Here is a 13,925-nt window from a genome sequence, read left to right as displayed (position 1 = left end):
TCTTAGTTGTCCCATTTCAACAGCCTGTGAAGAGATGGGAAAGCTCCACAGAGGCTTTGAAGACATGGGAAAGCTCCAATGAGGCTTCCAGTAGCCAGTGATGGATGTGTCTGGACCTTCTTAAACACTGGGCAGAGGCTAAACATGACACAACAGGAATGTAATAGATGCTCTGGTTTGGGAGGGGGTGATGTGGGAAAGCCAGTCCAGAACAGGGGGAAATTACCATGTTTGGGTTGTTATTCATATCTCTGCTCTTTCATTCGATATTGGTAATACGGGGTTTATCAGTCAACTTAAACAATTAAAAGTTACTTCTCTAAGCTTAAACTTCTACTGCTCTAGTAATCCATGTAGAGAAATAAACATTCAAATTCTAGGAAGTATCCAGAGTGCAAACATCTATATACAGGCTGTGGACATTGCTTATCTGAGTTCAGGAGAGAACTTTGTCTCTCTCTTCTGATCCAGTTGTACTTTCAGGGACAAATCATGTGTCTAATATTAATCAACCATCTAGTATTAATCTCAGATGACCACAGACTGTAAATCAGTAAAAATATAACTTAATGGTGCAACAAGGAAGACCGGCAGTGATGTGAACTACCTTTAGATTGAATAAGGAGAATGTGGATAAAAAACTGGTGCCGGTGGATAAAAAACTGGCTCGATGGCCGCACGCAAAGATTTGTGGTAAATGGCTCGATGTCCAGTTGGAAACCTGTAACAAGTGGTGTCCCTCTGGGATCGGTGTTGGGACCGGTCCTGTTCAACATCTTTGTCGGCGACATGGACAGTGGGATTGAGTGCGCCCTCAGCAAGTTTGCCGACAACACCAAGCTGTGTGGTTCGGTTGATACGCTGGAGGGAAGGGATGCCATCCAGAGGGACCTTGACACGCTTGTGAGGTGGGCCGATGCCAACCTTATGAAGTTTAACCAAGCCAAGTGTAAGGTCCTACACCTGGGTCGGGGCAATCCCAGGCACTGCTACAGGTTGGGCAGAGAAGAGATTCAGAGCAGCCCTGCAGAAAAGGACTTGGGGGTGTTGGTTGACGAGAAGCTTAACATGAGCTGGCAGTGTGCGCTTGCAGCCCAGAAACCAACTGTATCCTGGGCTGCATCAAAAGAAGCGTGACCAGCAGGTCGAAGGAGGTGATCCTGCCCCTCTACTCTGCTCTCGTGAGACCCCACTTGGAGTACTGCGTACAGTTCTGGTGTCCTCAACATAAAAAGGACATGGAGCTGTTGGAGCGAGTCCAGAGGAGGGCCACGAGGATGATAAGAGGGCTGGAGCACCTCCCGTATGAAGACAGGCTGAGAGAGTTGGGGCTGTTCAGCCTGGAGAAGAGAAGGCTGCGTGGAGACCTCATAGCAGCCTTCCAATATCTGAAGGGGGTCTACAAGGATGCTGGGGAGGGACTCTTCCTTAGGGACTGTAGTGGTAGGACAAGGGGTAATGGGTTCAAACTTAAACAGGGGAAGTTTAGATTAGATATAAGGAAGAAGTTCTTTACAGTGAGGGTGGTGAAGCACTGGAATGGGTTGCCCAGGGAGGTTGTGGATGCTCCATCCCTGGCGGTGTTCAAGGCCAGGTTGGACAGAGCCTTGAACCACGTGGTTTAGGGCAAGGTGTCCCTGCCCATGGCAGGGGGGTTGGAACTAGATGATCTTAAGGTCCTTTCCAACCCTTACGATTCTATGATTCTATGATTCTATGATTCTATAATATGGTTAAGTTGTGAATATTCACCTGTTTTTTCACTTCTCCATATTTGCTGTGAAGAAGGTGTTTCTTAGGAGGAAAAAAGGATTTTTTCCTTAAGCAAAATTCAATTATATTATTACTGTGTGCTTTTTTACTGTCTGCAATGCAACCAGGGCAGATTTTCCTGTCTGTCTTTTGTATGGTGCTGTCAGATATGAAAATGTGCAACATGAAAGAGGTCGTGACTGATTTCTTTTTCTCCTTTAAAGGTACTATCCAGTTGTAAAATTCAGGTTGGGTTATAGTTCTGGCTTTAAAATTCCCAATGTTTTGGGGATCAAAAAAGTTACCATTTACTATTCCAGTGCCATTATTTTTTTATTCTATGTGCAAAAGACAGAATCATAGAATTGTAGAATCACAGAATGTTTGGGTTGGAAGGGACCTTTAAAGATCATATAGTTCAACCCTCCTGCCATGGGCAGGGGCATCTTTCACTAGATCAGGTTGCCCAAAGTTATGTGCAAAGATGCATGTATCTGTCACTAACACCTTCCTTATACCCATGGGGCATTATAAATTTGGAATCAAGACTTTCAAACCTTCATACCCAAGACTCCTATTGCAGAAAGCTGAGTAAATCTGATTATGCTTTGCTAAGGCACCTTGTTTCCTCTAAGTAGGCTGTTTTCCACTGAAAATCTTTTATTCTCTTAAATACTTTGGCACATACAGTATGTGAGATCATAGAATCATAGAATGGTTTGGGTTGGAATGGACCTTAAAGCTCACGTAGTTCCAGCTGAGATGAGCTGTTTAGATGCAAAACAAATTTTAGAGCCAACATAAACACCAAGAACAAGAAGATTAAAGATTAACATGTAACTATCATTCACCTTGGACTGCACATGCAGTCCTTTCCAACCCTTACAATTCTATGATTCTATGATTCTGTGACTGGAATTCAGCTTGCATGTGTATTGTTTTATGAGGACCAGCAAAACTTGAAACAGTGATTCCCCTCCCTTCATGTCAGCTCCTTCTAGTCCTCATATAAAGGCTGATCGTTTCACAAGGCCAGCAATCCTCTGCATGTATGGCCCCATGTTAACCTGCCAGAGGGGAGATTGAGACGAGCTCTTAGGCAGAAGTTCTTCCCTGTGAGGGTGCTGAGGCGCTGGCACAGGGTGCCCAGAGAAGCTGTGGCTGCCCCATCCCTGGCAGTGTTCAAGGCCAGGTTGGACACAGGGGCTTGGAGCAACCTGCTCTAGTGGAAGGTGTCCCTGCCCGTGGCAGGGGCTTGGAACTGGGTGAGCTTTAAGGTCCCTTCCAACCCAAACCAGGCTGGGATTCTATGACTTACGAGGATCTGTGGCCAGAGAGAAAATGTCACGTATGTAAAACAACACAAAAAGAAAGTGCCAACTTATTGTCAGAATTATAGTATTTCCTGGAAAAGAATATTCTTATTCTTATTCATATTTCTCTGCTTATGTTCCTGAGGGTTTTTTTCCCCCTGAGGAACTCTGTATTCATGAACCAGAGATCTCAGCAGACTGCAGCCATTGCATCACTCTGATTCCTCTGGGACACCTACAGCATTTAAGGGACACTGGTTGTGGAAGTTGATTGGGAAGACATTGCTATTCCTTAGCTGACTCTGCACACCATCTGATCTGTAGTTAATGCCAGACAAGGAGGGGCAGAATGTGCCAACTTGATGCCATAGTCAGAGCTTCTCTAAATGCCTTTCTGTGTCCAGCTTTCTAGCAGCATTTGTTCCTGAGGAAATGAAAGCATCATTTTTAACCTTAGTTTCCAAGGTAGGAAACATATTTATAGCCTGAAATGTTATAAAGTCTGACAGACTGTTTATTGTGTCACTGTTTTATTCTCTAGCCTTACTCTGTACCTGAAATCTTGCACACAGAATGCACATAGTTATAGTCTCTGCTCGTATACAGAACAGTAAAAATTAATGAATTTTTATATAAGGAATGCTAAAAGGAAAGTCTACCCCCAAAAATGCAGTCATAGAGAGGAAAATTGTTTTGACCAAAGCTGGATTCTTTTCTTATTTTGGAAAATAGGAGAACAAATATTTGTACATGTCCATGTGGCTTCTTTTCCTAACACATGGAGACTTTTGGACTCTTGCTCCTGGAAATTTGTATTTAGTCAGATATTCAGTACTGACATTCAGGTCAGTACTTCACAAGAGAAGTCTCTGCCCTTGGCTGGCGCAGATCTGTGATAGCTTCAGTTCAGCCATTCTCTGTGGTTACAGCAGGTGCAGGTTGGTTTGAGTCTTAAATGTGCATTTGAGTCCTAAAGGTGTGTTTAAGTCTTAATCTCAAGCCACCAAAATCCACTGAAGTTCTAATATTGGCTCAGTGAGCACTGAAATGCGGGGTTACAGCAAAAGAAGAATTGTTTAATAGCATCTACTTATACAGACCATAGTGTTCGTCACTACAAATAGTCAAACTGCCTTTAGAACTTCCTATAGCACACAAAATTAATAGCAATCAAGCAGTTGGGCTCTGAAAGTTGCTGCTAATCAGTTCAACTACTGTAACTGTCTGAAAGTACACTTGATTTCTCAGTACAATGCAAATAGCAACAACTCATGAGACTTGTTTCAGTAAGAAGCTCCATCATGCAAGCTCAGGTTAATACACCTGCAATTAACAGTTATTTCCTACAGAACTCTAAACAGGAATGTCAAAACAAGAGCACAACCTGAAAACAAGAGGCATTTTTCTTCAAGTCAGTGTTTTAAGAGAAGTGAAAAGGTGGTAATGAGGTTATAGTGTTCTTTCCTTTGTTTCACCCATAGATATGCTGTTATTTAACATGGCAGGGGGTTGGAATTAGAGGATCTTAAGGTCCTTTCCAACCCTAACCATTCTATGATTCTATGCCTATAGAGTCTGATTGTCTGATTTGTCTGACTTAATATTATCCCCTACAGAGACAGACTTCTACAGCTTATCTAATCATTGTGTGCTTTTTATAAGCAGTGATAAGAAACCAGCACCTCTAAGAGGAAAGTCGTTTCACCCCAAAGTAAGTAGACATTTCAAGTGGCTTATGTGAATTTTGCCTTAAAGTGCCTATTTCTTTTTGATGCCTGTAAATGAAGCCTTGAACAGATACCTCAAGTGCAGCTATCCACCTAGGAAGCAGGTTCAATTTATGTGCAGCTCCTTTTTTAACACTGGACAAAAGCAAGTATGATTTTTGTCAGGACAAACTTTCCTCCCTGCCATTAGCACAAACAGGCTCAGGGACACAGGGCAATGTCCGTGACTACGCTGCCCCTGCCTTCAACTTTGAATTGTTATGTTTGGAATCAGCAAATAAGCTTTAATGAAATTAGCATCTGCTTTTTAATATAAACTGCTTTGCTACATGGATTTTTGTTTATTTATTAAAATTTGGGGGTATCTTCTTATGGGGACTTCTCAGAATTGCAGTGGCCAACTTAAGTGTCGTTCTTAGAAGCTGAGAGCTTCACTATTGAAGAACAAGAGAGCAGATAACCAGAATCATCCTATTATTCCTCCCAGGCACCATGCACACAGATAAGCATTTGAGGAGAATTGAACAATAGAACTAAACAGAAAAAGCTCAAAAAGATCAGAAAGACTAACAAGTTTCTCCTCTTTCCTGGAACAATCTCAGCAATGGAACAAAAGTAATCCTTCTTTGAGACTGTCATTACGGAGGTGTTAAATGGATAACAGCAAGCTTCTCAAGAGAATTAAGCATTTAGTTCTTGCATAGTAACAGGCAGCTAGGGTTCTGTTAAAATAAAGCAGCATGCCATTTTCTTCTATTACATCCCTACCTGACATTCCCAGTATCATTATGACTTATTTATTCCTCTATCCAGAGTTGTAACTTACTTGTGTTCTTTGATTTTTCTCCCCTCCTAAAGACTCGTGTTCATTCAGGCTATGGTCAGAAGAAACAATGCAACTGTTGATGAGTTCATTCTCTTGGGAATCACAGATATCTGGGAGCTGCAGGTCATTCTGTTTGTGCTGTTCCTTCTGATCTGTGTCACCTCGCTGTTGGGGAACCTCGGCATGATTGCTTTAATCAGGCTTGACTCTCGACTCCACACCCCCATGTACTTCTTCCTCTGCCACCTCTCTCTGGTAGACCTAGGTAATTCCTCAGCAGTTGCTCCCAAAATGCTGGTGAGCTTCTTTGAAGAAAGGAAAGCCATCTCTTTGCCAGGGTGTGCAGCCCAGATGTACTTCTGCGGATTCTGCATCATCACCGAATGTTACCTGCTGGCTGCAATGGCCTACGACCGGTACGTGGCCATCTGTAACCCCCTACTCTACATGACCACCATGTCGCAGAAGGTTTGTGTGCAACTGGCTGTGGGATCCTACTTAATAGCTTCTGTGAGTCAAATGGTGCTTGTCAGCTCAGTGTTCAGTGCGCGCTTCTGTGGCCCTAATTTCATCAACCACTTCTTCTGCGACATTCCTCCACTCCTGAAACTTTCGTGCTCCAGCACTACTGTCAATGAACATGTGCTTTTTACCATTGCTATTCTTGTTGCACTCAGCACTTTAGCATTCATTGCTGTCTCTTATGGTTATATCCTTACCACTGTCCTGAGGATGCGCTCCTCAAAGGGCAGGCACAAAGCTTTCTCCACCTGTGCCTCACATTTGACATCAGTCTCCGTTTTCTATGGGACTATGATCTTCATGTACCTCCGCCCCAGTTCTACCTACTCCCTGAACCAGGACAAAGCAGTGTCTGTTGTCTACACCATGGTGATTCCCATGCTGAACCCCCTGATCTACAGCCTGAGGAACATGGAGGTGAGGGCTGCTCTCAAGAGACTCCTAAAAAAAGTTCTAGTTTCCTTTAGAGATCAAGCTGGCAAAGAGGTGTCATATAAACAATATAAACTTGGACATTCTTGAGTTTCAGTCCCCATTTGGCTGCTGACCATTGAAACTACAAGAAAAAGATGATAGCAATCATGAAGACCCATGTGTTTGTACATGTCATTGCTGTAAGATATAGCAAGCCACTTTCTCCTCTGTCAGGGTGTAGCTATACTATCTGATTTTAGCCTTAAACCCACAAATCGTACTCAAAGCCCCACTTGCACTCCTTCCCCACATGCCACCCATACTGTAAAGAGTTCTCTTTATGTCACTCCATAAGGAACTGTATTTTTCAGATTGAGAAGCATCCCTCACATTTAGTTCCCTCCAAGAGGGAATGATGGGGCAAAGAGGATATCCAGGTCCCCATGGATATGTGCTAAGAATAAATCTGGGCTAATATGTTTGAAACCAGGAACATCTCCAGTTGGCAGTGCAGAAGCCAGGTTTAACCTTACTAATGAGCAGTGCTGGTTTAAGATCAAATAAATGAATGCTACATATGTGCATTCCCCAGATAAGGTTTAGCAATCACACACAGCTCGATGCAATTAATTCTATGTGACATCTTTATAGGACCCTTTGCTGATACAGAAAACCCATCTATTTTTAAGAGACAAACAAAAAAATTTGCAAGTCCCAGCTGTGGGTTTAAATAGAAAATGTCATCTAAGGTGATGGATCACCACGCACAAATACTTATTCATTAACAGAACCAATGCCAGACCACACCACACCAACTGAAGCCCTTAGGAGCAGCAGAGAAAAGGAGAGCTTTTGTTTCAAAATACTTGTGGGGAAGCTCTTCTTATGTGCCACACTTGGGAAAAGTTACCTTAGGAGATAAATATTTCACTCCTTTGATAATGAAGATTATCAAAGAGGGAGAAGTAAATATGAGATACACAAAATTAGGGACCTGAATCTTAGCTGTGTAGAAACAGTGGTTCAGACACAGCTGTGACACAATGTTCATCTTAGAAAAGAGATTTAGGAAGGTGACTAGTCCCTAGCTTGTTTTCAAACACACTGAATGCACCATCAAAAAACAGTGGACATAACTTACAATGATGAACTGTCAAATTAACAGCGCCATGATGGAAAGCCAAATTTCACCCATGGTGAGGAGGGCACCAGAGGTGCTAAAGATGGGCAGACTTCAGAGATGGTTGAAGGGGAAGCATTGGGCACCTCTGGGGAGCAGAACCTCATGAGGACAGCAGTACCAACGTTCCAGAAACACCATGGGTCTAGTTTACCTGGGTACCAGGAATAACAAAATCATAGAATAGTTTGGGTTGGAAGGGACCTTAAAAGTCATCTAGTCCAACCCCTAGATCAGGCATGAATGTGGCAAAACTGGAATGAACATGGGGAAGTGATCAGGGTGGGTCATTTCTTTGGGAGGAGACAATGGTGGAGTAACTGAGGTATCATGGCTGATGAGGGAAGAGCAAGAGAAGTGGCATTAAAAGGGGCCAGTGGCCACTAAGCAGGCTGCTGGTCAGTTTATCTTGCCAAGTTTCCATGCTTGACCACCACAGCTGGTCCCATCCTGCTTTTGAATTGTATTCACAATGATAAGCTATGCATTTATGACTACTTCTGCCAACATCTGGGGTTTAGAGCTTAGAAATTCTTTGGGGAACAGATGCAACTACATGCCAGGTATAAGCAGTGCAATGATGTGACCAGTCAACTGTGACATCAAACTGAATGCAAATCTTGTATCCACATTGCCATGTAGAGACAGCAGGAAATGCATACACCTAGTAGAATGAGAGCTCCTAGTAACTTCTAGTGTATGAGATAGGTTGGGAACAGGAAGAAAATACCTTTAAGGAGAAATGGAGCACAGCATCAGAGTCCAGCCTGAAAACCAAGTAGTTTTATGAAGAAAAAAAAAGGGGATTTAATATTGGAGATATTCAGGGATATTTCATACCTGGGTTAGACAGAGTGAGCAGTGTTTTCAATTAGAGTCCAACGAAATTTAGAAGTAGAGGATCCATCTACAATGGGCCATCAGGAGCAAAGGGAGGTGGGCCAGGAGCAGGGTTAGAGACAAAGCTGTGCTCTTGATCCAGGATCTATCCAAGAGGTAAAGACACAGCTGCAGCCAGACACATCTCCAGTGTAGTCAAGGAAGGATTGACAGCCCTAGACTAAGCTTAAATAGGGCTCCTGGGCCATGGGCACGGGCATGTGTGTGGAGTGGTCCAGGTGAGAATCATCAGGGCCATTAAGTCCTATTAGTGCCCTCTAGCATATTAGAGCTAAACATAAACCTCATTTTCTGAATTGGTTGAAATACCCACTTTCCATGATAATAAGTTTTTAAGGATACAGTTACTCAGGTAGAGGAAATACAGTTTCTTATATATGAAGACAGAGTACTTAAAGTGTGGCTACAAAGAGGACAAAGGCTCTCTATTCACAAGGAGCTGTATGGAGAAGACAGGGGGCAACAGGTACAAATTGCACTGGGAGAGATTTCATCTCAATAGAAGAAATAAATCTTTTACAGTAAGAACAATCATTTACTGGAAAAACCTCACCAGGGATGTAGAGTCCCTGTCACTTGAGGATTTCAAGATGCAATTGGACAGGGTGCTAGATAATAATAGATGATGATTCTATGAAGTGCCACTAAGTAATAAACACTACTCCATGTGTGTGTGCATATGCATGTGCAGTCCAAGGTGAATGATAGTTACATGTTAATCTTTAATCTTCTTGTTCTTGGTGTTTATGTTGGCTCTAAAATTTGTTTTGCATCTAAACAGCTCATCTCAGCTGGAACTACGTGAGCTTTAAGGTCCATTCCAACCCAAACCATTCTATGATTCTATGATCTCACATACTGTATGTGCCAAAGTATTTAAGAGAATAAAAGATTTTCAGTGGAAAACAGCCTACTTAGAGGAAACAAGGTGCCTTAGCAAAGCATAATCAGATTTACTCAGCTTTCTGCAATAGGAGTCTTGGGTATGAAGGTTTGAAAGTCTTGATTCCAAATTTATAATGCCCCATGGGTATAAGGAAGGTGTTAGTGACAGATACATGCATCTTTGCACATAACTTTGGGCAACCTGATCTAGTGAAAGATGCCCCTGCCCATGGCAGGAGGGTTGAACTATATGATCTTTAAAGGTCCCTTCCAACCCAAACATTCTGTGATTCTACAATTCTATGATTCTGTCTTTTGCACATAGAATAAAAAAATAATGGCACTGGAATAGTAAATGGTAACTTTTTTGATCCCCAAAACATTGGGAATTTTAAAGCCAGAACTATAACCCAACCTGAATTTTACAACTGGATAGTACCTTTAAAGGAGAAAAAGAAATCAGTCACGACCTCTTTCATGTTGCACATTTTCATATCTGACAGCACCATACAAAAGACAGACAGGAAAATCTGCCCTGGTTGCATTGCAGACAGTAAAAAAGCACACAGTAATAATATAATTGAATTTTGCTTAAGGAAAAAATCCTTTTTTCCTCCTAAGAAACACCTTCTTCACAGCAAATATGGAGAAGTGAAAAAACAGGTGAATATTCACAACTTAACCATATTATAGAATCATAGAATCATAGAATCATAGAATCGTAAGGGTTGGAAAGGACCTTAAGATCATCTAGTTCCAACCCCCCTGCCATGGGCAGGGACACCTTGCCCTAAACCACGTGGTTCAAGGCTCTGTCCAACCTGGCCTTGAACACCGCCAGGGATGGAGCATTCACAACCTCCCTGGGCAACCCATTCCAGTGCTTCACCACCCTCACTGTAAAGAACTTCTTCCTTATATCTAATCTAAACTTCCCCTGTTTAAGTTTGAACCCATTACCCCTTGTCCTACCACTACAGTCCCTAAGGAAGAGTCCCTCCCCAGCATCCTTGTAGACCCCCTTCAGATACTGGAAGGCTGCTATGAGGTCTCCACGCAGCCTTCTCTTCTCCAGGCTGAACAGCCCCAACTCTCTCAGCCTGTCTTCATATGGGAGGTGTTCCAGCCCTCTTATCATCCTCGTGGCCCTCCTCTGGACTCACTCCAACAGCTCCGTGTCCTTTTTATGTTGAGGACACCAGAACTGGTTCTACATTTTGGCTAACATACACTTTGTAAGAATACAGGATATTCATATGAGACATGAATGATGGCAGTGACTGTTGGAGTGGCTCAGGAGACATATGAAGCCATCTACAACTGGTCTGTATAGTTATAGTAAGCAGTAAAAGTCAATCTTTGTCAAGGTTTCAATTGAAGTTCAAGAGCAATAGGCATATGAAATAGTTTTTTGAAGGCATATCACGAATTTCAGGAATCATTTCTCTTTAGGAATAGATACTTGAAAATGATTAATTTTCATCCCTCACTGGTTGTATGAGATTAGCCAGATATGCAAATAGGTGAAGTGTAATTTTCAGTGACAAATGTGAAGTGCAAATGCACAGACAATTATTAGTATGGGGATTTCATTGATACGGGGTATTTTCCTTCACTTTATTTGGACTCCCCACTATTTGATTCATTCACAGGGACAGCTTTATACAATTCCAGGCATCCTGCTGCAAAAGACCACGTCAAAGAAGACCGTATGTGTAGAGATGTGAATGAGCAACTGCAGGGAAAGACTGGAGGTTCTCCTGAAGCAGCAGGATAAAAAAAGATCACCAAACAGAGCTTGCCAACAGTTTGGTGCCTGCTTGAGCTGGCTGTTCAATGATAGAGCTGTCTGTGCTCCCATCCTGCTGTTCCAACAGGGCAGCCCCACTTCCAAGAATATGAGAGTAGCTCTGTGGTGAGAGATGGGTCAACTCAGGGGTATCGATTTCTGATGGCAGCCAAAAACAGATGTTCAGAGAAAGAGTATCAGAAACTGGATGAGAGTGTTATGATCCTTCCCTGTTAAGATTTTTCCAGCTCTGGCAAAGAAAATCACAGCTGGCTGACAAAGCTGCCTCTTTCTAGTGTTACTGGGCACAAGATAAAAAAGAACATCTTGGTTTTGAGGAACACTTGGTTTTTAAGCACCTAGCCCTAGGAGAGGGTTACAGATGATGGCCTCTCCTCAGAGACAAGCACACCTCTTTATCCTGGCTGAAGATGCTTATATTCCTAATGGAAGCAGGTCCAAAGTGAGGTCTTATTTCCCCTCAGGCCTCCAAAAGTTTGTCTGAACTTTTGGCACACCTCATCCAGCACGAACACCTCATCAAAAATATGTCATGAGATAAACCCAGTCACTGAGCCCAAAGTTTTGCAGTTCAGACAGCTGAAGTTATGTGTATATATATATATATTTACTGAATCCTGTGCAGTTCCCTGAGAACTCTTCTGACTTCCTGAGGTGCCCATCTTGGGTCCAGGCAGATGGATGGGGAAGGAGATGGATGGGAAAGAGATGAATACCTGGTGCCAGGGGAAACTATCTAGCCTGTCTGTTCCACCACTGCCTTCCCACTCCGCTGGCCCTTGACAAGTCATTTCATCAAATATAGGTATTTATCTTCCTCTCTCCTGACAAAGAGGTCAACTACTGTCTAGAAATGCTGATTCCTCTGAGCTGATTATGGAGGAAGTGTTTCCCTTGTGCTCTGAAAATGGCTATTTTCCCTGTTAACTATACAGAAAGTTAGTAGCTTAGACCTAGATAACTAACTTCAGGACATCTGATGAGGATTTCACCTTATGAGATGTATCAGATTCTGCATTTCCTGATGTCTTCAGACCAAAATCAGAGTATTGGTGTGCTTTACCCTCACAGAAGTCATTTGGCACAAAATAGGAATAACTGGATAAAATTCCATGTTTAGACAATCCTCTTGAAACTCCACAAATCTACTAAGATATTTGATCTCTTGAGATTTGAAGTGTAACGCACAGTTCAGCAAGTCTTGAACAGGCAACAGGCAATTTTAACAACTTTTACTGCAACTAGAATTGTTTGTGACTTAAAAGTATACTTGGGCTTGTGCTTCTAAGAAGTAATTGCAATGTTACCTCTGGGACCACTTCCCTTTGGCATTTAAAATTAGTTATGGTGTCTCAAAAGGGAAAATCTGAAATGCAATTTCAATTCTTGCACTAGTTTGCTATCACTTTGGATGAGTTAAATCCTTGTGAAGGACCAAACCACTCCACATTTATTTTTTTATTTACAAATGTCTCACATTTCTTGAGACTGGGGAGGGTGTCTGCAATTTTGAGGATTCTGCTATCGGTATTCCCACTATTGGATGAGCTTCAACCTAGCTGCAGATTCAACTTTTTCAGGTACAGAAAAAATTCTTTAATTTTACAAAACCTGAACAGAAATGTGTCAGGATGCTTTCAAGGTATTTTGATCTATATGAGAATTCACATAGGTCCAAGATATGTTTGTCACTGCTGATAGATATGCTGTGATATGATAATGGTTTCTCTAAGAAACCTCTTTCAACCTTGAGCAAAGTTCTTAGCTTATTTTTGCCTACTTTTTCTCACCTCTAAAACCTAAATGACCCTCATCCTTCAAACTGCTTTGAGATCAAAAGATGTAAAGTTCAGAGCTTGTGCAATCTACTGAAGTTGATAATATAAGGAGAGGATTTTCAGAAGGAGGTAAATGATATAGAAGCACAGATCTCAAGTCCATGAAACTTCTCATGTCCTGGATGATGCCTCTAGATGCCTCTTTGTCCTAGATACTCCAAAGTATTTATAAAACTAAACCCTATATAAAATCTCACTCTAGTTATTTATACTATTGCTAGAGTACATTTCCCTTCTCCCTCCCAGAGGCTTGCAGTTTTCAGATCCTGCAGGATGTTGTTTCATGCAGTATGATATTCATCAGAAACATTGCCACAACTGGTTTACTGAAGGCAAAAATTAATTGTTCTTCGCCTGCACAGTGTAGTTAAGTAAATTAGAAATGACTGAACAGAATCAGAAGTTCAATGTAGCTTTTTATGTTGGCACAGGCTTAAAAATGGCTGTGTATATATGTGTTTAAATGAAAGATGTCTCTCAAGTTCTACATCCATTTTAAGCATGATGCTGGATTTCATGTTATTCAGGTTCTTATTGTTGACACCATAACTGATAGAGTCCACCTAGTCTAGCAAGATCATGTCTTGAATAAGAATTGGATTAACCTCATTAAACATTAGGGATCAGACCCATCTCACTGAAATTTAGGTGTTTCCATATGAACTGTTGCCATATTTGCACAGGTGCCAGTGAAAAGCTGGTTGCTACAAGTCTTCTGCAGCTCTTTTATCGTACGTGCTAGTCCCATACTGGTGTCT

General features: G+C 42.0%; 1 protein-coding gene across 1 annotated transcript; it reads left to right on the top strand.

The window, feature by feature from the left end:
• Positions 1-5,624: 5,624 nt before the first annotated feature.
• Positions 5,625-6,513, top strand: LOC115606138 (olfactory receptor 1019-like). Its single transcript, XM_030481520.1, is given in 2 exon segments — positions 5,625-6,473; positions 6,475-6,513. Coding segments are annotated over 2 exon segments (843 nt in total). The 5' UTR covers positions 5,625-5,669.
• Positions 6,514-13,925: the final 7,412 nt, after the last annotated feature.

This window comes from Strigops habroptila, chromosome 4 (genome assembly GCF_004027225.2).
Source record: "Strigops habroptila isolate Jane chromosome 4, bStrHab1.2.pri, whole genome shotgun sequence".
Classification (NCBI taxonomy): domain Eukaryota; kingdom Metazoa; phylum Chordata; class Aves; order Psittaciformes; family Psittacidae; genus Strigops; species Strigops habroptila.
Note: the sequence above shows the minus strand (reverse complement) of the source record. Positions and strands in the feature narration are given on the sequence as shown.